The sequence below is a fragment of the Temnothorax nylanderi genome, unplaced genomic scaffold (assembly GCF_030848795.1).
Source record: "Temnothorax nylanderi isolate EJ_2023f unplaced genomic scaffold, tnyl_v1.0 TNYL_tig0592_pilon, whole genome shotgun sequence".
Lineage (NCBI taxonomy): Eukaryota > Metazoa > Arthropoda > Insecta > Hymenoptera > Formicidae > Temnothorax > Temnothorax nylanderi.
The window spans coordinates 1-23,878 of record NW_027249654.1 but is presented as its reverse complement, the minus strand read 5'-3'; the positions used below and the strand labels follow the sequence as shown (position 1 = coordinate 23,878).

The window sequence follows — 23,878 nt, the reverse complement described above, 5'->3', positions numbered from 1 at the left end:
ATATTTAAAAAGATAAGTTATTTGTCATATATGAAGCAAGATTTCTATTTTTTATCTCATGTAATATCATTTATTGTGTATTAGGTGTATGAGAAATTTCTTTATAACTCATTTTACTTTATTTTTACTTTATAAATGAATAAGTAATCTGTATGTGCATTGCGCATATAAATAAAAAGAATTTATTTAAGTTTTGTCTTCATATAGAGCATGTAAAATATATATCTATAACAAATATACAATAAACGAAATCTTGAAGGAAAAATATGATTCAAAATGTGTTCCATACGTAATTTATAAATTTATAATATTACATTAAATTATGTCCAACAATTAATATATCAATTATTATAAAATAATAAATTTTATAAATTTGACAATAATCTTCTATTATTACTAAATGCTTTCAGATGTTGGAATTTGATAAAAATTCTAGTTATTTTTCTAATAAATTTATTTTATTTTATTATACTTTAACAGGCGTTTATAATAATCTTTTTTCAAAAGTAATTTTTTAAAACAAAAAAGAATAAGATATAAACATATACAATATGTCGAATAAGCTATATACAATGATCAAAAGTAGAGTCGAAAAATTTTCTAATTAAGTTGCATCTATTTTCTTGAAAAAATATTCCGGAATACACATATTCATGTATTCATACGCTCCTTGACTTTTATAGAAATAAACCAATAAAAAAGAAAAGATAAATTATTCTTGAAATTATAGGTAGGTATATTTATAACGGTTATAATATTCAATATTTTGTAGATAATATCTATACAATCAATTGATGTATATACTTTGTTCAACATGCACTTAAAGCCTTTCTTATCTTTCTTTTAAAGAAGTAATTTTTAAAAGTTTATTAATGTAATACCTAACAATTTAATTATAATGTTCTTGAATAGACATTTATTAAATACAAGTATTTCAACAAAGTAGTTTCTTGCGTAAATGTGAATGTGCATCTGAATTAAAATGTAAAATAATATAATTTAAAGCTAACAGTAAAATATAAAAATAAAATTTTAAGTGAATCTACAGAAATAAATTCAATAACCTTGATTTTCATATTTGATTAGAGTTCTTTTTCTTCCTTATTGTTTTACTAGTTCTTAATTATATAAAATAATCGCAAAAATATTATTAAATAAGCAATATTTACCAGTTTGTTGCAAGTTCGATATTACCCAGCCATGTTTCAACCTGGAATCAAGTAAAGCATGTGTTTCTCCCGATAAAAGTACTAGATAATTTATTAAAATTTATGTTCCATGACGTAGTAAATGTTATAGGAATAATCCACCAAGTCCCTGAGGCATTTTCTGACACCGTCATAGTGAGATAAGTTTTATCCTTATAATCTAGTGATACATTTAGAACAGGATAATAATTTCGAAATATCCAAGGATATATTATCTCTTTTATGTTCATTTTGGGTGATGTAAAGACTTCATGTGTTTTATTATAAGCAGTTTGCATGGCAATCCAGAAATAATTCAGAGAAGCTGATCTAACAGAAATTTTGCAAAATTTAATTATATTGATACTAAGTACATATATTACATATCATAACACATATTGCATACATCTTAGGAAGTAAAATTTATTGTTTAATTTGTATGTTATATAAGACCTACTGTCATTTATATAATTTTAATTTATAAAAAGATAAAAAGTGTTATATGGAAGTTCAATATGGAAGTTATACGGAAAAAGAGAGAAATAATTTATATGATACAATCTAATGTAACTCATACAAGAATAAATTCTGAGAAATATATACACTCGCTTAGAAATGTAGAAAGTTAAAAAATATGTAAATTATTGGTATATTGCACGATAACATGATTCTATAGATGTTGTACCAATGAACGTACATACAATGCAAGATGCTGGTAACAAGAATTTATTTTAATGATAGGAGTACAACGTGAGCACGATGCGCACCGGTCGCGCGTACCACAATCGGCGGGTACTTGTCAATTATAATCGTTTATATTGTTCATGCGTTTCGGACGTCAACCTTTCTCAGAGGCTTTATATCTAATAGTCCATTTATTAAATTTTTCATAATCGGTTAAAATACTCAAAATTTTTATAAGTAATTTAATTATTAATTTTTCTTTAATAATGCATATGTATGTGGTCTTATTAGTTTTAAATCTACTCACTCTTTATTTTCTTTCTCGTTTATAAACGGAATCTTGAAGAAACCACCCTTGATGGGATCATTCATATCAGATATGTTGCCCATAAATTCCATGTTTAGAAAATAATTACCAGGTGATAATTTATCGTCAAAATTAAACGTGATAACTTCCATTTTACTTAAAGAAAAATTCATACTAGCGATATGCTTGGTCCCTTCACGCATATTTTCAATTGTTGCTGTATTTTCAATTATATCCAAATATTTTGAGTGCAAGGATATCGCTTTTGTTTGTTTATAAATAATGATGCTGATATTGGATATACGCCGTGGAAGAAATTCTTTTCAATGTCCACTTTTAACTTAATCTTATAATGCTTCGGTATTATATCATTCGGCAAGTGATAATTAATTTTGTGTTCAGTGTCAAATATCTCTTCAGGAAAAGAAGCCGACATAATAATTGTTTTAAGTAGTAATTCTAAAAATTCCATGACAATTTTCTAAACAGGTTTGATGGTGTTTATAGAAATGAACCTACATTAGAAGAAAAAAATATGAAATTTATAGTAAATATTTGATATTTTTAAAGAGAGGAAAACAATTTAAAATAATTTCGTAAGATATATTCCGTTACATGTACAATTAAGTTCGTGACGAGGAGTTTTTGAGGTTCATACGTTTATAAGACAACATTAATAGACTTTTGTGCTAATAATTGTAAATCCAAAATTAAACTTTCTAATTTTAAAGTGTGCTGTTTAATATAACAAGTAGCAAGTAATCTAATTGTGCATGTAACTAATCACCGAAATGCAACAAACTTGGGATCTTTGAATGGAATAAGCAAAAAGCAATGGACAAGAATAATAAATGGCTTGTTTAGGGAATGCAAAATTTAATTCAATCTCAATACAAATCTGAAAATAAGGTTAACACGTAAATTTTAAGTATGGTCAGATAACACGATGATAAATATAATAATTTATTTTTGAGACCCGATTATTTCAAAATATTTAAGTGTAGCTAATGATTTAATAAAAAACTGTGCTTTCATATTTTGCGTGTTATAATATAGTTATATGAAATTGATTCAAAATATACTTATATAATAGAAAGATCTTACAATAATTTGATACTCAGAACTTAAATAATACAGATAAATTTGAAATTGACTGTAATTAATGCTCACCCGTTACAAATTATCGATACCAGAAGTTTATCTACAGAATCGCGACCTTCCGTCTCGAGAGATTATATTAAGAACTTGAGGACGATGGTAATAAATGTTATAAATATATAGTGTCACAAGTTCTAAAGTCGTTAAAGTCGTGTTATTATCCGATAAATGTGAATATCGTTATATTGTTATTGAAGCTTACCACATATACAATTATATTTTTTAATAAATTAGTATACATATGTATAATAATGTATAATAAATATATATAATAATATATATATTTAAATTATTTTATAAAAAGATTGTTTTATATAAATAAAGATGTTCTGTAGATAGACTTCTGGTAATTCGTAACTGGTAAGTATTAATCACAGTTAATTTCAAATTTCACCTGTATCATTATTGTACGTTTCGAGTATCGAATTATTTTAAGATCTTCACTGAGAAACCCATTTCGTTGAATCAACTAAATCCTTGTTTGGATATAAACAAACAAATTCTTTAGTTAATATAACAAAAATTTAGTTCACATAACAAAAAATTTTTGTTATGTTAACCAAATTTTTTGTTATGTGAACTAAATTTTTGTTATATTAACTAAAGAATTTGTTTGCTCATATCCAAACAAGGATTTAGTTGATTCAACGAAATGGGTTCTCAGTGTTTCTAGGATTATATATATTTTGAATTAATCTCATACAACCGTACTTATAATACGCAAAATATAAAAGTTTCTTATTAAACCATTAACAATTTATAATAAAACTGACAATACCTATAAACATTTTGAAAAAATTGTCTCGAAAAAAATTATTACATTTATCTTGTTATCCGACCTTGCTTATATTTGAATATAAATAAAGATATAAATAAAATTGAATATATATAATGATCTTTCTTATTGTAATAGTTTTTTCATTGTCATCGGATTCATCTCCGATATAGAGTTGAGATAATTAAAATGTTATAAAACTAACAAAAGGAACTATACGGGGTGTCCTTTTCCATTTTTGATGCGTTTTTAATATATTTTGCTCCAGATCAAAGGATATATATTTTTATATATGTGCACAATCACGTGTTTCGAAAATTTCGGAGCACAGATTAAAACGACGTACAACGTTGATACAGATATGTCTGACGCAAGCGACATATCTATTTAGATGTAATTTATATATATGCTTAATTTATAAAATTCATAATACATCCATATACTATATCCATATACATATGTGTATAAATCATTTCATAACATTGTGAATAGATTGTTAAATATAAATAAAGATGTTAAAATAAAAAAATTTTTAATTATCTGATTTTAACATTACAATTGATTTCAAATACTTAGCGCTTTCTTTTTAAAATTATTTCAATTTTATTATATTTGTATGTACATACTAATACACATTTATAAATGTATTTCCAATAAAGACAATATTAATGTTTAATACAAATTATTTAAAAAAATACTACTATGTTTAAATACATATTATTTTATATTCTATTCTTTTAGAAACGGTTTATTTCATATTAATTTAATCATTCCACAACTGTAAACAGTTTTATATTTCTGATAAACACACGAAAGTTTAGTTTCAAGTTTCCATTAACTTCACCAATAATAAGGAAATTAAAAAATTAATTTGATTAAAACAGTACTTATTTTATATTCAATAACCATGTTGTAAGCGGGGATAATGTAATCTTATGTAAATAAAAAGTCAATAATATAAAATACTTCATTGCAAGATTGCATATTAGATTGTAGAGAAATATAAGTAGAAGACATAAATCTTAGTAACAATATAACGATATTCGAATTTATCGGATAATAACATGACTTTAACGACTTTAGAAGGACTTGTGAGACTACGTATTTATTATAACGTTTATTGACATCATCCTCAGTTCTTAGTGATCTCTCGAGACGGAAAGGTCGCAATTCTGTAGATAGACTCGAGGATAGACTTCTGGCAATTTGTAACTGGTAAGCATTAATCACAGTTAATTTCAAATTTTACCTATATCATTGTGAATTCTGGAGTATCAAATCATTTTAAGATCTTTCTAGAATTATATATACATATAAAAGGGTAAACTTGTACAATCATACTTATAATACGAAAAATATAAAAATATAGTTATGTAATAAATCATTAACTACACCTAAGTATTTTAAAATAATGGCCTCGAAAATAAATTATTATATTTATCATGTTATCTGACCTTGCTTAAATTTTACGTGTTAATCTTATTGTTAGATTTGTATTGAATTTGAATTAAATTTTACAGTCTTTCCATAAACGAGTCATTTACTTCTTCTTTATTACATTTTACTTATTCCATTCAAAAATGCCAAATTTGTTGCATTTCAGTGATTATATGTAGTTAGTTTGCTATTTAATATATTGGACAACACATTTCAAAATTAGAAAGTTTAATCTCGGGCTTACAATTAGTGGTATAAAAGTCTGTTACTAACTGTCTTACATGTAATTCGAGCAAACTTAATAACAAATTCGTGCAAAATAATAAAAAAAATAACATGTCATAATTAACGTGGTATTTTGCGAGATGTTATATGTATATTAAATAAATATGTTGTTTCTTCTTGTACTAAATTTTTGAGATTTAAAAAACCTTGTGATTTTCTAAAGATTACTCGAATGATAGCAACGAAGCAAACACGATTTAAAAAATTACGAATTATACTTAAGGTATATCAGGTATACCACAAAATACGTGATAAAAAAATTATCTATTTTTTTCAACTAGAATAAATACTTGTAATACACACTTGTTGGAGTTAAAACGAAGAGATGGTCGCGGAAACAAAATAATCAATCTCAATTGTACAATCACAGAATAAGTCTTTATTTTATCACGATAGTTTATTATATTACGAGATCTGTACAATAAGGCCCAGTTTTCTAAGGGGGACAGTTGGAAAGAGACGAAAAGTGAGTTTAATCGAAGGTTACAGTTAATCGACGTTGGTGAAACTGGGTCTAAAAGGTGTAACGTTTGAACAAAACTGAGGGGCAGAGAAAAGCGATGTATATAGAATAAACTGACGTGTACATGCTGTTATTTATCGCGCTTAATCAAAATACAAATTACAGTACATAATTACAAAGTACAGTAAGCATAGCATTAAACCGCACGAATCTCAAAAATACCTCGTCATAAACTTAATCGTACACGTAACGGAACATACATACAAAATTGTTATAATGTTTTCCTCTCTTTACAAATATTTACTAAATTTCATGTTTCTTTTTCTTCTATAACCTAGGCTCATTTCTACAAACACCACTGTTTAGAAAATTATCATGGAATTATTCAAATTACTATTCAATATAATGTTCATTATGGCATCTGTTTCTAAAAAAATGTTTATTACTGAAGTTTGCGCCAAAAGTAATTGGCCTAATTGCTGCTTGCCGAATAATACAATACCGAAGCATTATCAAATTTGGTTAAATGTAGACGTTGAAAATAATTTCTACCATGGCAAATCCATTGTCAACATCACCATTTACGAACAAACGAGTATGATAGTCTTGCACTCAAAATATTTGAAAATAATTGGAAATGCAACAACAATTGAAAATATTGCTATGGAAGGTGAAAAAAGGTCTATATGCAAGCATATCGCAGATTTCATTTCCTACAGGAAGAAAGAAGAAGTTGTAATTATTTATTTTGAAAATGTACTAATACCTGGTAATTATTCTCTGAATATGGAATACATGGGTATCATATCTGATATGAATGACCCCATCAAATGTGGTTTCTTCAAGATTCCGTTTATAAACGAAAAAGAAGATAGAGAGTGAGTAGATTTAAAACTAACAAGAACGCATATACACACATGCATTATTAAAAGAAAATTAATAATTAAAAGAAAATTAATAAATTGTTTATATCTAAATATTGCCTATTTTAACCGATTATAAGAAATTTCATAAATATACTATTAGATATAAAGAATGCGTGAGATGTACACTAAAATATTTTAAAGAATTCTAAAGGACATCCCAATAACTTTATTAGGAGATGGAGAATACGCCGCGTATTCAGAATTATTTAGACATTTTGGTAGAAAATTACATCTTGCATTTGATTTTTTTCATGACATTTTTATTGATTTGTCATCTACAATTATAATTATCATTGTATAGACTTTATTCCTTCATGTTTTTAACATAAATAGTATATTGTTTAGTATAGTTTTTGTAACACTTTATTTTACAATACAAATGAACGAATGTGTGCCTATGTCTAATGAATTACGTAATCGATTAGCAACAAAGTTTCTTTAATCTAAGCTTATATTTGTCTATATATTTTTAATTTAGGTAATACAAATAAGTAAGTTTCAAATTTAAACCATAGAAATATCAGATGTTCAAAGATATGCTATTCATTACATTTATATAAAATTTCAATATTTTAAAAGCAATCGTGAGTTTTATATTTTACGCGTATATATTATAACATTGCATACTATAGAGACATTATTATACATATATTGTAGTACAGTATACTTTAACAGAATAATGTATCGATATAAATTAATAATAAGAAATGCACACAATAATATTATAAAAATATATTATTTCTTAATCGTAACATATAATCGCATTTTGTTACCCCTATACCACACATTAATACTAACATAGATTAATAATTTATCATTGTTTCAAACATTGTTAAAAGGCGTAGATGGTTTATCTCAACACATAACTGGGCTACTGGAATACGACGAACATTTCCATGTTGGGACGAGCCAGGAATAAAAGCTACATTTCAAATTATCGTACAGCACCATAAAAAGTACTTGGTTTTATCGAATACGCTTTATACAAGTAGAGTCCGTGTTCATAACAGCATTATAAAAACACATTTTGAAAAAACACCTGAAATACCCACTTATCTCGTAGCTATAGTGTTGTGCAATTTGCCCGACACTATAGATATATTTGAGAATTTTGGAGACAGCGAACAATTAAAAATGTATTTAAACTTGAGAAGCAGACAATTATTGTTAAGTAAATTAACATTTGCAAGTCATGTTATTGCAAATGTTACGCGCTATTTTCGAGATGAGTGGAAGCAATTGAATGTGTTTCCAACGGAAGAACATGTCGCGGTTCCAGGTTTGATAGATGACGGCATGGCAAAGTGGGGACTTACATTTTACAGGTAAATATATGATTATATAGTTTCCAACTGCGATTAAACATTCATAACCCATTAAAAGATAGAATTAAACACACTTTTACTCTTTCCAATCAAATAATTCAGAAATTTGTATATTTTTATTGTTAAATTGGTTTTATTATATGATTGTATTTATGTATAATGATTATATATAGTGATATGTGCATAATTGTGCCGTAAAGTCTGTTTCTAAGAGAAAGCGAATGTATTTAATAACTAAAATAAGAATATTCACTAAAATAAATTTAGTACAAAATATACATTCGTCGCACTGAGTTGACCAATTACAATATAAAAGGAGTTATGATACTATTAAAAATGTCCTTTTTTTATATTTACTCGTATAAATTTTAGAGAAAAGTGCTGATTTTAAGATTTAGTGAAATATCGAGGCTTTGAATGTTAAATGTGTCAATGTCAATATTCATCGATGACATGTATGCCACAATAGACAAGTGGTATAATTGTTTAAAAAAATATGTGACAAAAAATACAAGATTTTTAATAGTTATAGAACATTTTTAATAGTTAGGTTAGGTTGTTAGTTAGTTAGGGTTGGCTCAAACATAATCATACGATTAAAAGTATAAATTAGGGAAAGCTGTATATAAGATTTTAAATATATTTTTTTGTAAAGTTACATATTGAGATTAATGTCTATTTTCTTTTATAAATTATGTAAATAAATTTATATTTTTAAATAAACATATATCTCATACAACCTTTCTTCATATTTCTTAAAATAAAATAATCGCCTATCTAACAATTCATTCTGAATTACATTAAGTATAAGTAATATTAAAATGAAAATAATTATGATATAATAAAATTAAAAAAGCGATAAATAAGGCGACAAGATAATACGATAATTATAAATGATTTTCAGAGACGAAGATATTATTTATGATGAGATGAAAGATAATATTGCCCGCAAAATGGAAATAGTGTCTATAATCGGACGTAAAATAGCACGACAATTGTTGAATTCTAAGACAAGTCCATCGTGGTGGTCCCACTTCTGGTTAAATGAGGGTATTGCTACGGTCCTTTTTACATCAAAAATCATTGATAAGGTTAATTGCTTATACATCTCTTATATTATTTTACTTAAAAATGGAGTGCATTTTTTCAAAATGATATATACTGGGAGAGATTTTAGGAATCCTAGTTCAAGTATTTTCAATGCTATCTACAAAATTGTAAAATATACTTACTTTGAAAGTGTTTATGCATATTTTTAAGCTTAATGAAAAATATCAAAATAACTACAGTAACAGCGTGCAAGTAGTGCTGTTGCATATTGCTAGTTAAAGCATTCACTCAAATTAAATATCCCATGATTACTCTTATCATCACGTAAACTTTCGTTTCTAGATTATTCCAAATTCTCGTTTGTCGGATTTGTTTGTTGTCCAAATTCTGCAAGAATCTCTCTATTTGGACGGCCAAGGAATTATGGAACCTCTTACATCGTGGGAACAAGAAGGCAACATGATCTCTGATATTAATTCAATTTTCTCTTTTTCCTATTATACCAAAGGTAATATAAAGAAGAACAAGATGTAAAAAATAAAATTTACAAAATTACAAATTTTTTCATTGCTGTTAATAAATTTAGTTAACTATATCTAATTATTTTATAATGTCATTTGTCATAGCACCTGTTATATTGCGCATGTTGCAACATATAGTGGGCGATCAAGTGTTTCAGATCGGTATCGATACATATTTAAAAAAACAGTGAGTATATATTTCTGTTCTTTTTGCTCTATCTCCATATATTGTCTTCAAGTTTCTCCCATACTTGTATTAATATATTTTTTTTTCTCTTCAAATGTGATTTACTTATCTCTTTCTCTATTTTCTTTCCACATGTCCACAACCCCAAACTAATTTTTATTTTCTTTCTTGGTTTTGTATTGACGATTTTTGATGATTTGTTTGATTAGTTCTTTCTATTATACTACTTCCTATTTTTACTTAATAATAGTTTTAAGAATTTTTTGCTTTTATTTCTTTTCCCTTATTTTTTACCTTTTTTACGTTTTTTACTAACTTACATTTCATTATTTTCTCTTAATTTCTTTATCATTATCTTCGCTATTATTTCTCTTTATCAATTCTCAGTTTAATTATTTTTTTCAATGTTCAACTTATTTCAAAATATTCTGATAAGTTTTTTCTCTCTTTACTTGATATCTAATCATGATTTCAATATATTAATGCAATATATTAATGACTCACGTATTCTTTTACTCTTTACATCTCTAAGTAAGTACATATTTTTTTAGAATTAATTCTTCAACAAATTATATTAAATTGTATCGTATAAATTCTTTCTATCTTTTTCCCTGTAACTTCCTATCTTATCTTTTGTTAAAATTATATATACTGACATCAGCTGCTAACATACAGAAATAAAGTTAGCAATAAATTTTACTTTTTAATGTAATATGTGTTGCATTATATATACTGTATTAACGTGATTAAATTTTGCGAAATTTTTGTTAGATTAGCTACTCCGAGTGATTTCTGGACTGCTTATAAATTTATATTACCAAAAATTAACATAACAGAGATAATATATCCTTGGATAAGTCAAAATCATTATCCTGTTCTAAATGTAACATGTAAGTATAACAATGAAAGCCATTTTATCGTAAGGATGAAAAATGCATCAGAGACATGGTGGATACCCTTGACATTTACTACGCAACCGGACATCGATTTTAATAATACTTTACCTACTATAGTTACTCTTAAAGATAGAGTCTCTGTACCTATGCTTTCTAAAGATAACTGGATAATATTGAATATGCAACAAATTGGTAAGTATTAAACGATTATTTTCTTGTATTTTCGCATTTATTTCGCATAATCAAAATGTAGTAAAACAATAAAGAAGAAAATTTAACTCCAATCAAGTATATCAATGTCAAATTATTAACTCTCGGTTGTCACACCTCTTTTTTCGAACACGTTTGTCACACGGGGTCAATTTGACCCCAACCAATTTTCAACCAACTGTTGTTCAAAAACTAACAATTTAAGTGAATTCCAAAAAATTCTAGAATTAAGTTTAAACATTGTAGAATGTATTCTCATTTAAAAAAATTAACTTTTTGAGAGGCATCATGTTCAAAATAATCCTTAAAAAAATGTAAGTTCCAGAAAAATAACAAAATCATAACTTTTATTTTTCAGTGTTTTTTGCTCAAAATTTTGAATAATACTCTTAAGATATGTTACTTTAATATAAAAAAATAGTCTAGGGTCACTTTGACCCCGGGTGACAACCAAAGGTTAAATTCATTTTTATACAGTTATACTACACTATAAATTTAATTTTTTATATTATAGGTACTGTTAATTTTAAATTTTAAGTTTTATTTTAAGCGCCAAATTCTTTGTGTTAATAATTTTTTTATTTTAATAACATATTTTGTTTCGTGTTACCATTCATTTTCTTTGATTTTTATCCTTTCGCTTTTATGTTTCTTAAGATTCTAGGTTTCATATTTATGTCATAGAGCAAATATATTACATTTCATCGGATATAATATTTTAATATCAATAAGTTTTATTTTAGTTGCCGCAATTTGGTGATTATACTTTCTTAGGAAGAATAGATTTAAACGATAAGATTATATTATATTTCTCACGTTAATATATTTGTTCAAAATTATGATGTGTTCTTTCGTGATGTTATATTTATTTTTAGTAAAACACTCTTAACAATATTTTTAAATTATCTAATTACGCTATTTTTAAACTTAGAGTATTTTAACAGTCAACTTTTTATAAGTAATGTATGTTCAACTGATATGCACACATTATTAAACTTATGTATATGGCACTTTTTTTCTATCTTTTTTTCCGGAAAGGATTTAATGATAAATAACATAAATTTATTTTCTAACAGGATATTATCGTGTCAACTACGATGCCGAGAATTGGCGAAAAATTGCATGTTACCTCAATTCGGAAAACTATAAGAATATTCATGTTGTTAATCGTGCTCAAATCATCGACGATGCGTTTTATTTTACCATGACGAGCCAGCTCAATGCCTCTATATTTTGGGAACTTACGAGATATCTACAGCAAGAGACAGAATATGCAGCATGGTATCCTATGATCAAAGTTCTTGAACGCATATCTTACATCTTCCCTATTCTAAATAAAAGCGAATATTTTAATTTTGAGGTAAAATATGTTCAGAAATATGATTACATTTAAACATATTATATACTTTGTAAAGAAATAACAATTGTGACATAATTGATTCGATAAAATATCCCAGTAAGCAAAATGCAGCATGCGGCAGCAAAGATAGAATTACAATATTTTAAAACCAGTATGTCGTTTTGGGCACAATTCCCCTATATAATAATTTAAAAAATCGAAAAATTTTCTAATTATGTTGCATCTATTTTTTTGAAAAAGTATTCTTAAGTGCACGTATATATTCGCACGCCACATGACTTTTTCAGACATAATTAATGACCTAATTAAAAATATTTATAATTTTACAATATTTAGACGATGATACTCGAACAATTAAAATCGCTTCTTGGAACAATAAAATACTCAGACGAATTAAACGAAAGTTATTCAATGGAATGTTTAAGGCAAGAAGCTGTAAAATGGGCATGCGTTCTCAATGATTCTAGCTGCAAGACAATGGCCTTAAATAAACTACAACAGCACTTAACGGACGTGTAATTTACGCTTAAATGTTCTTTATTAACCATACATTTATATTACTTACAATGCTTGATAGAGCATTTTATAAAAATATTTGAAATATACATGTAAGATTCTCTAAACTAAATTTTATAACTCGTTTTTTCAGATTTCTAATCTCGCCGGGGTGGAAGAAATGGACATATTGTAATGGTTTATCGATAGCTAATAAAACTGATGTTTTAAAAAGTGTATATCATATGTATAAATATGAAACTCTATTCCGAAGAGAACCAAAAAATTTAGAATTTCTGGCTTGTTCTAAACATTTTTACATAAATTCCATCATCATGAAATCAGAATATTATGATAAAGAGATGTTTGAATATATAAGAAAAGAGCCTATTGATAATATTAACTTTTTTCATTACAATGTTGCGAAACATGCACGAGATAACTTAGTACTTGATCATATATTAGAAAATTGGGAGAGAGCAAAACCCAAGTAAATTATTTTCTTCCGTATAAATATATTCTAGTTGTAATCATGAAAACATATCATATATGTATACGAATTAAGAATCGTTTGTTTTGTTTTTGCAGAGAAATTAGTGTGATTACAGCATTAATTGATATTATAAACCACGTATATTCTAAAGAACAACTTGATAAGGTAATATCAACAAACGTTATTGTTGCTCACATGTTAGCTTTCTATTTTATTAATCTTATAAGAATTGGTGTATTCTCAAAGTAATTTACTTATTTATGTTGAAGGAATAGTATATAGTATAAAAATAACTGAAAAACTATAGTAGCAAGTATATTCTATATAAGATTAACGTTATTTATAAATAGCAAATAATAAAAAAATCTATGTGTGTTTTAGATACAGAAATTTGTGAGAAATATAAAGAGGGATTCACTGTTAGAATTTACTGTTTGTCCTAATCTTCAGTCCTTTAGCTCAAAATTATTTAGCGAGGTAAAAATTTATATATAAATTTGAAAGTATTATCACACACATTTACAAGAAAACTTATCATCAATATTTATTATAAAACCTGTGCAACTCTGTATGTCACATATACACTGCACACGATTACACACAACACGTACATATATATATATATATATATATGCATGCAGACATACATATAATGCTTAAGACAATATTCTCGTATTTTCTACGCAACATAATCATTATTTCAAGTTTAATTAATTTTGCAAAGTCATGGACGCAAATGTGGGCGTATATGCGTATGTACACGTATGCGTGGACGTAATACACACGTAACACACACGCAATAAATTTTGTAATTGCATTGAACATACGGAAATATTGTAAATATTATCTTTTATAATGTTAAAATTATTTATTTGTTAACATGCGGAATAAATTATAAATTTATTTTTAACATAATTAAAATTTTGAAATTATTTTATAGACTCGTGAATTTATTATAAACGGAGCAATTAAACTAATTTCGAATATTCACAACAAAATTGATCTACGTTTGTCTCAAATCGAGAAACAAAGAAGCACTTTTGTTTCCGTGTTTGGAATCAGTCCAGCCGGCCGAAAAATAGAAGACTGCAACGTTTAACATCAATTGTATTCTTTATATTAGGAATTTAATTTTTTATATTAATATTACACTCTGTTTATTAATATTTATAATTCATGTAGTATATTAACTTTTAGCATATTTAATGTTTGACAATGTAAAGTGTTTATTTCTGATTTACAATAAAGATTTTATTCTTATACTATACTATACTATCTTTCTTATTGTAATAGTTTCTTCATTGTCATCGGATTCATCTCCGATATAGAGTTGAGATAATTAAAATTTTATAAAACTAACAAAAGGAACTATACGGGGTGTCCTTTTCCATTTTTTATGCGTTTTTAATATATTTTGCTCTAGATCAAGATAAAGGATATATATTTTTATATATGTGCACAATCACGTGTTTCGAAAATTACAAAGCCACTGCTGTCTGGGTCACGTTGCACCACAATGTCTAAAACATCTATCTAAATAGAACAGCGAATCCGCACGATAATAATTATATCAAAACACATCACCGATATTCTGCGGTACAAGAATAGCGTATTATGCACATTACATCTGCGATAATATATATATTTTGTACATCTATATTATTCTTAAATATTGACGTAATTCGTTGTATAGATCGTATAGATTGTGTAGATCGTGCGCCTTAAATATTAATATCTAAAAATCTAAATTTAATAGAGATACAATTCACATTTTACCCATGTTTACCCGAGCAAAGCATAAATTTGGATTTATCGCAATACCGCATGCTTAACATTGTAAAGCTGTTTGTACCTTTTCTTTCATCTTTCCGTTCGTTTGCATTCAATCACGGCGTTAATTGTATATTTTGGCACAGATAGTATAAAACAGTTTATAATTGTCTATAGAATAACTTATTTACAGTATGTGATCGAGGCAATTTCGGTTTCCCAATATTGCAATAAATTAGCAGAACAGCCGAATCAAACCAAAATTTGCAATATGATTTGCAACTTCGTCTTTTAATTGTATGTGTGTAGAAATAGTCTATTGAATCGAGAGAAGAAAATAACTAAAAACTTCACTACACAACTGGCGCGCGCGCGATTTCATCAGTCTTAACATGCCAAACTGATATTTTATAAACACGATAATATCATTCAATCTATTACGTAGGAATGTAACAATCACGATGAGTCCATTACTCGCAATGCGAATAAGATCTAAAAGGAAAAGAAATATTCAGTTTTTCCTTCTTGCGAAGAAATACACGACTTATACAATGCGTAATATCCCAAGTAGAGCAGAAAAGTCAAAACGATGTCAATTTGACGTCATATTGACCAAAAAACGACATAAATTGGTCAATATGACGTCAAATTTACATCACTTTCATTTTCTGTACTCTTTGAGATCTCTTTTTGTTCGAAGAATTATTCTATTCATATTTGCTTTGACGTTTCACTCAAAATATTACAGACATATATACACATATGTCTAAAAGATTTGCATCTCAATTAAACAAAGAAAAAAAATTACATATTATTTGTACATTTATTAGGAATCTGCTATTACCGATTCCTATTAATGTTGATTGAACATATTGATTGAAGTTATAATTTGTTTGTTTAAATGCATTTACATGAGAAAAAACCGTTTGCGATATGCTAATCCGTATGTACATGCACGATAATATTTTTTATTATCGTAAATAGCCTTTTTTATTATTTGTATTTAGATTTTTGCAGATCATACATTAACATATATGTGCATATAGAAAAATTTCACGTGAATCTATACATACGACCATGCACACATAGAACATTCTGTCGACGTGCATATTTCACTAAGATACATATATTTTAGAAGTTTTAGTGCGCCCACCCGTTACAGTAAAACTGAGACGCACAAAAATTTACTTTACTAACGTCTTCGCAATCTCTTCATGTGTCAAAATTGCTCCACAATATCACACTTCTTCACACCATTTATTCCAGAGACGAAGTTCTGTCTGCAGAGAGACGTTCAGTAGAGTTTCGCGTACAAACGGCGATCGCTTCTGACGTTGGGGTCTTCATTGGTACTCGTCTTATCCATGTACACCATTTCCGTCTTCTTGTCAGGCGATTCGTCTACTGCTTTTTCCAACGCGGTATCCTGTAAAATTGTCAGCGCGTGTCAGTTTCAGTCAGTTGCGACAAAAATATTTTTCTTTCAGCCGCGAAAAGAATTCAAAGAGTTTTATCAATCGTATACGTACCGCTGGAGGTATATGTCGTTTCTTCTTGAAATAAAGGAACGTTACGGTACCGATTAAGCATAATCCGATAGTTATCATAATTATGCCTATACTACTTAGCATCACGATTGGGTAGATAGGGACAGTGGCTAGTAACAGGCTTAAATTTGATGCCATCTCCTCGTTAACTTGTATCTTCAGCTCGAACCAAAATATCGGCATGTAGATCTTAGGCACATTTTCAAACATCCTGCGTAAACATGTTTTTCCTTTTATTTATGCAATCAATTGTAGATAAGATCATTGTGAAGATATGTAGCTACGTATTGTCTTTTTTTGTAGTTTAATAAGTTTTTGAAATCTTTCATGTACTTACGTCACAGTCTCCGATGGCTGCATAAGAACATTAATTTGGAATCTAGCCGATACGTCTAGAGGAATTCCCGTCATCTGAAATATCGAGCGTACTTAGTAAGACAACACCTATATTTGTCAAGTGCCTAAGCGCTATGATGTGTAACACGAAGCTACGCGAATAAACGCAACGCGATTGCTTTCTCAATAGCACGTATTATCGCGGGCAGTGCCACATCCTCCGCGCTCGATAGGTCGGATGAAAGGCGATAGTAAAATTAGTATCTCGGCAGTAACGCACGGGGTTGACTGACCCGCGCCGTTATTTCTATCGCGGCGAATTTTATTCGTTCGCGCTCCAGAAACGATTTCGCTAGATCGGCACTCACGGGTTCGAGGGTGATGGAGAAGCTGTGATCCTTTTCGTTGGGCTCCAGTCCCTCGACTTGGTCGAGAAGCATGGGATCAGCCTTGTTGAAATGAGGTAGACTTAGGAAGACCGGCGCACCGAAACGGCACGCAGACACGTTTAACAAACCTGACGGCGTGCACTCATCACCGCAGAAGCAATGACCTAAGTTAATGGCATCCGGATCGTCGTCCGAGTATTCGTCCGAGCTCTTTTCGGACGAGCGACCGTTGTCGGAAGCCACGTTTTCGGTGGTCGTGCTGAATCCCATCTCGGACAAATGCTCGGCTACGAAGAAGTCTTTGGTCGTCGTGGTCGGCTCGAAAAATTTTGCCTGCTCGTGAGGATAACGTCGTCTCGTGTTGTTACCGAGAGTCTTCTTATCGATGGTATATCGATAACCCTCGATGCCGAAATGAGAAACCGTTCCCTCGTATTCGTAGATTAATGGACTAAAATAATATAAAAAATAAAACCGGAAATAAGATCAAAAGTGCAGTATATGATCAACTTTGTACCACTGCTTGGAAAAAATATTGGAATAATATTATAACAGGAAGTTGATGATATGTATGTGGCACTAAATGGATTATTTTTATGCCGTTTCTGACGCCATGGCGATTTGAAGATACTTAAACAACTGATATGTGATGTGTCTCGTGAAATTCTGTAATTCTGTTTATTAGATAGAACAAGATGCTATCTAAAATCTGATTATGATATTATTTATACGGCGATGAAAGTAGAACTGGATTGCTATCTAAAAGTAAAATCTCGATCTCTCGTTGAATACCGTTTGATTCGTTATTTGTGAGCGCGTAAATAGACGAAAGCGCATCATAATTTATTCTATTCTGCAAACTTGATAGTATTTTTTTGGACTAACCGGCATAGGTCTACGCTGAACAAAGTAATCTCATCTTTCGTTCTGCTGGGTGGCCAAAATTCTCCCGCGCTGCCTTCAATAACGTTACAAGGACTCTTGTAGGATTTCAACGTATCTCTATAGTTCCACTTTCTCAAGATTCCCAACTGGCTGATGTCATTCTCACCCGTTTCCATATTTAAGTGCCCGTCCCATTCGTAGCTGCCGTTTCTCTACATAATCAAAATGACAATAAATTATATAGTACACATTTCTTTTCGATTATTTTCTAGCGATTTTAACCTTTTAATAATTATATCAGAACATGTTTATGTATTGTATCGCGGATTGATAAACTTCTTGTCAACAAAAAGTTATGTTTTTGTCTGTTTTTTTTTAATATTTTTTATTAGCATCGATATAAAGCAGCGATTTAATTTATTTCCCATGTGAGCGATGCGTGTTATCATTATCTCTACGAGAGCCAGTTGTTTCAACAATGTAATCGTAGCTACTAAACTTTTAAAGTGTTTAGAGATACGCCCTTTCGTATAAATCTACTATAATTTTTGCAGAGCAGTAACATCGGTATAATATATATAATGTATCTTCGGGCGTTTTATTCGCTACGCGGCGCGACTTATATGTGATCTCTTCCATTCATTATCGATTTAAACCTGATTATGTTACAAGTACTCTATCGTCGACTGTAACGCCATTGCCTAGTACCATGCAGTTCAAATTCTCCGCGCACTATTTTGATATTAATAGATTTTGCATCGCTCGTAGCGATCCCCAATGCCAAATGTTACTTTTAATATTAGCAATTTTAAACCGCTTATAAAAGACATGAACGATTTATTATAAGGTCACAAAATTGGTACATGTTTCTGGTTTTCAAATATTTGGAGAAGTAGAATGATGCAATATGTAGTAATACTTAATATAGGTAATATCTACTCAAAGCGATTGCATTAAGTTCTTACGTGGGAAATTAAAAATGATTATACGCACAATAATTATACAAACGCATACATTACGATGTTTTTTTTACCTTGCTGACGGCTAAAAATAAATCGCTAAGGAGAAGAAAAGGGGTATTCTGTCTTATTATAAAACGTACCATGTAAAACCAGCCGAAACGATCGAAAGGCGGAACATCATTCACCGGCCCAACTTTGCTCAGGGTGAGCAGGTTGTCACTGTAGCCTGCAAACAGCAGTTCATTTACTGTTTTACTAGTGTAATGCCGTCGTCTGATTTGCCTCAAGAGATAGGACAATACTTTCTGCGAATCGAGATTCCAGTATCGAATTACAGCGTACACTCCTGACTGCAAGAAAAAAATAATATATGTATAGTATCGAGTATATCTTTATATCTTCCTGAATCAATCGTGTTTCCATTTTTAAATCAGGACGGAATTTAAAAAAGCAAAAAACATTTGGATACATCTTTACGGTTATTCCTTGATTACCTGATTACTTACGATATACTTGATGCCCTCTGATATACGTGATTATTTTTTCACCTCTTTTATCGCCTCTATAATTGATATCGAGAATTCAATTTATTGTACTAAGCACGCGACAAAAGATGCAATAAAGCAGCTTACCGCAATGACGACGTCCAAATTGGTAATGATGTCGCTAAGACTCCCATTGCTCTGCTTCTCATCGAAGTACCATAATCGTCGTTGCCTATAGCTGACAGTGTTGTTCTCATGATTAAACTTGATGTAGTCCTTTTGCCTTACTTCCCTGCAATTCATAATTGCATTAACGATTTCTTCCGTCTTTATTTAGTCTTGCGCAGTCTAAATCTCTTTTCTAGTTGCCGAGCATTATTCGTAAATGAATTAGAAGATAACGTTAATGAAATAAAATTGAGTGTAAGCGTCCAGTAATCCTCTTTATATGGAGGGGTAAAAGCCATAGTGGTGTAAGTGAAATTTATTTAAAATATTGACTCGTGTGCAATTTATATATTTTATAGATTGCATCTCTCTCTCTCTCTCTCTCTCTCTCTCTCTCTCTCTCTCTCTCTCTCTCTCTCTCTCTCTCTCTCTCTCTCTCTCTCTCTCTCTCTCTCTCTCTCTCTCTCTCTCTCTCTCTCTCTCTCTCTCTCTCTCTCTCTCTCTCTCTCTCTCTCTCTCTCTCTCCTCTCTCCCTCTCTCCTCTCTCTCTCTCTCTCTCTCTCTCTCTCTCTCTCTCTTTGCACACACGAGTCAATATCTGAAGAAACATTTGACTTACACCACTGTGGCTTTTACCCCTCCATATGTAAGTTGAACAATATATGCATTTTCTGCATCACTTTAATTGATACATATTTCATTGGTCGGTACGTGTCGCGAATTCTGAAGTCGTTTGTTCAACCGCCGCTTAGACATCTGACCTACATATTTTGCTTATTAATATTAACAGGGCAATTGCCACGCAACAGGACGTACGCATGTAATGATGATGACCATACCTAATGCTCTCTTATTGTCAAAGGTGCAATCTTTATATTACCGATACAATATTAGGGACGGAAGCCGGATTCTAGGACAAGAATTTGAAAGGGGAAAATTCTGTTTTATTTTGTTTCTTTTTTAATGTTATACGCTTTTAAAAAAAAATTGGTGGAATTTAATTGACAATCGTTGTTCCAAAGATTACGTATACATGGTTTATATTTCGCTGACCACACATAATTCTGTTTATTGATCGACGAAAATTGCAGAAATTTGGAGTTTAATTATATGTTTAAAATTTGATCCAATTGTTGTGATTGCCACTTTTTTATTACAGTATCTGTTTTAATTTATTGCTGTTATTGAAGAAACAGTTCACAGGAATTATCGCAGTCACATTATCTTTTAATACTCAGTTTTTCTTCATTTTTTCATAATAAACGGCACGCGAGGTATAATCTTGCGAAATCCAAATTGCCGATGATACTGATACCTCGGATCATTTCCATGCAAGTTGGTGTTTCGCGCGCTTACCGGTTTTAGCGTGAAAGTATATTGAGGTAAACCAGTCGAACGAAGGTCATGATACATGCGAAGCGGCACTTATCGAAGAGTCGCATCCAAGGCATGTGTTATCACGGTCGAGAAGAAAGTAATTAATTAGTCAATTACTTCATACAGGTTCGCTTACGCGTCGCGTCGCATGATTGGACCGGTATTTTTTGTTCATTAAGATGTCAATATAACGAGGTTAACTATTTCTCCTCATTGTCATTATTGGATTCGTTATATTGAACTGTAATTTTGCAGTCTGATTAGAATAATCTAATTTTTAATACATGCGAAGTACGTCACATTTCGATGCATTTTTTTTACTTGCGGATAATTTTTTACTGTTAATAACACTGATTAACATACCAATTATGATAGTTAGGGTGTTTTTTTTATCAATTCTAACTTTACTGATTGCGTTTTTATGTGAATGCCATTTCGATTTCAACAGTAATTGCAGCTTGTAATTTGCATGCAAAGTTGTCAAGATCACAAATTACGTAATTATTGTGTAATTTTTTTAATACGATTATGATTTACATAATAAATATTTTGAAAATGGTTATTTCGTCTTAAGGTCAATCAATTCTGTTGAAAATTCAGCTGTTTGTTTAACAATCATTTGTTTCACTTGCTGTTTTTTTCAGCTGGAAGATATGCAATTTATAAAATATTAATTTTACAACGCTGTGTTTATAAGCAAAATTAATCTGATTAAGACGCATTAACAGGACGATATTAATTACTATACACTATTGTAATTTCATCTTATCTGGAGTGGCATGCGCGTCAATCGCACGATCTCGTAACTTTATATTTCCGCGGTCATCGGCTCGTAAAGGAGGGTCCACATTATCGAGCAGAACCGCGAGCCGAACTTCGCCGCGAACCGATCATGCGTCCACATTATCGAGCCAAAACTTTGTCGGCTCGATAATGTCGGTTGTGGCGAAGTTCGGCTCGCGGTTCTGCTCGATAATGTGGACCCCCTTAATATTCATAAATGATATCTAAATATATTGATCTTTTTTGAACGAATTAGCACATACAAGTGAAAAGTTAACAGTGGAGTCTTGCTCAAGGAATTAAGTTGGGCCTTGTCGATGTATAAGGAAATGCGCTCTTCTTTTGCGTTCTTTTTTTTGTGACCGCGTTTTTAGAATTCGAGGACTATAATCAAAATCGTTCATCGGGTTGAAGGTTACTTACTTAAAGTAGTAAGGCCCAAACTTGAGTGAATTGCGGTTTCTTTAGCCTAATTCCTCCGGATTGGTCCAGTTAAAGAAATATATTTCATAAATATTGGCGGTATGTTGCTGGTCCTTCCATACTGGAAACTCTTAGAAGTCGGTGAGAGGGCCAATCCTAAAGATAGAAAGAAATATTTACAGAAACGACAAACAACGGCACGATCGATGACAGCAAAGTCACTTTATAGTTTGATGATGTTCGCTGATTGCAGTTCAAGTGCGGTGACGACAATGCAAAATAATTTTCTCTTAAAATGGTACTTAAGTTACAGCTATTCAGATCGCGCCTTACGGTGATGAAGACGCAAAAACAGTTAATTGACAGATTATACGGTAGCTATCCGCGCGGTCACAATAACCATTAACGACGAAGATCGTTGATTTTTCAACATATTTTTAACACTCATTTTCATGCCTGTAACAGAGAATAAATGGATCAACGTTAGTGTTCCTTAATTTTGGGTATGCTCTAACAGAATTTGGGCTCAGAATAGAGAATTTCCACTACAAAATTAAATATGGCGGCCTCTGTACAAAGAAATGAGAAAAAATTGTTCATTTTTAGGTTTATGATGTTTTTTTTCGGACTGAAATCGCGCAGAAATCTGGAATATCGCTCAACATCGGTGCACAAAATTGTTTTGAAGTTCAACAGGAATTTTTTTGATATTCATGTTGATGATTTTCCTTCCAAAATGGCGGCTAGAACGTAAAATGTCCCAAAATTAGAGTTTTTTCGCTAATCTCTATTTATTATATTATAAAACTATCTTTTGCTTATCCCGCAGGGTTTGCAAGTCGTTTTTATAAGGAACGTTACCCAAACCTTTACACTACTACCTTTCTCCTCTCACTTTAACCTTTGGACCAACGGCTTAAGTCTCTTCCGAAAGACGGAGCCCAGTTTGCTCCGCCAAGAGACTATCTTGCACGGAGGGCGCAGCTCGGAAAAA

The 23,878-nt window shown here is 30.0% G+C and overlaps 2 protein-coding genes across 2 annotated transcripts; one reads left to right on the top strand and one right to left on the bottom strand.

Annotated features, from left to right (window-relative positions):
• Window positions 1-8,229: 8,229 nt before the first annotated feature.
• LOC139784159 (aminopeptidase N-like) lies at window positions 8,230-15,020 on the top strand. Its single transcript, XM_071723323.1, has 10 exons — window positions 8,230-8,547; window positions 9,452-9,638; window positions 9,940-10,105; window positions 10,224-10,305; window positions 11,077-11,393; window positions 12,488-12,771; window positions 13,108-13,286; window positions 13,421-13,756; window positions 13,855-13,924; window positions 14,141-15,020. Exons 1-10 carry the CDS (start codon window positions 8,357-8,359, stop codon window positions 14,252-14,254), a joined length of 1,926 nt encoding a protein of 641 aa, XP_071579424.1. The 5' UTR covers window positions 8,230-8,356; the 3' UTR covers window positions 14,255-15,020.
• Window positions 15,021-15,183: 163 nt separating this feature from the next.
• LOC139784158 (protein peste-like) lies at window positions 15,184-22,904 on the bottom strand (the record flags this gene model as incomplete). The annotated part of the gene is made up of 8 exons (XM_071723322.1): window positions 15,184-16,955; window positions 17,059-17,287; window positions 17,414-17,487; window positions 17,781-18,252; window positions 18,687-18,898; window positions 19,789-19,998; window positions 20,281-20,425; window positions 22,885-22,904. Coding segments are annotated over 8 exons (1,494 nt in total), but the record flags the coding sequence as incomplete, so codon positions are not given.
• Between the last annotated feature and the right edge of the window lie 974 nt (window positions 22,905-23,878).

Coding starts and splice junctions, on each gene's coding strand:
- LOC139784159 (XM_071723323.1), top strand. CDS start 8,357: ATGTATTTAAACTTGAGAAGCAGACAATTATTGTTAAGTAAATTAACA. Junction 12,772..13,107: donor GCGAATATTTTAATTTTGAG/GTAAAATATGTT, acceptor TACAATATTTAG/ACGATGATACTCGAACAATT. Junction 13,757..13,854: donor TGGGAGAGAGCAAAACCCAA/GTAAATTATTTT, acceptor TTGTTTTTGCAG/AGAAATTAGTGTGATTACAG.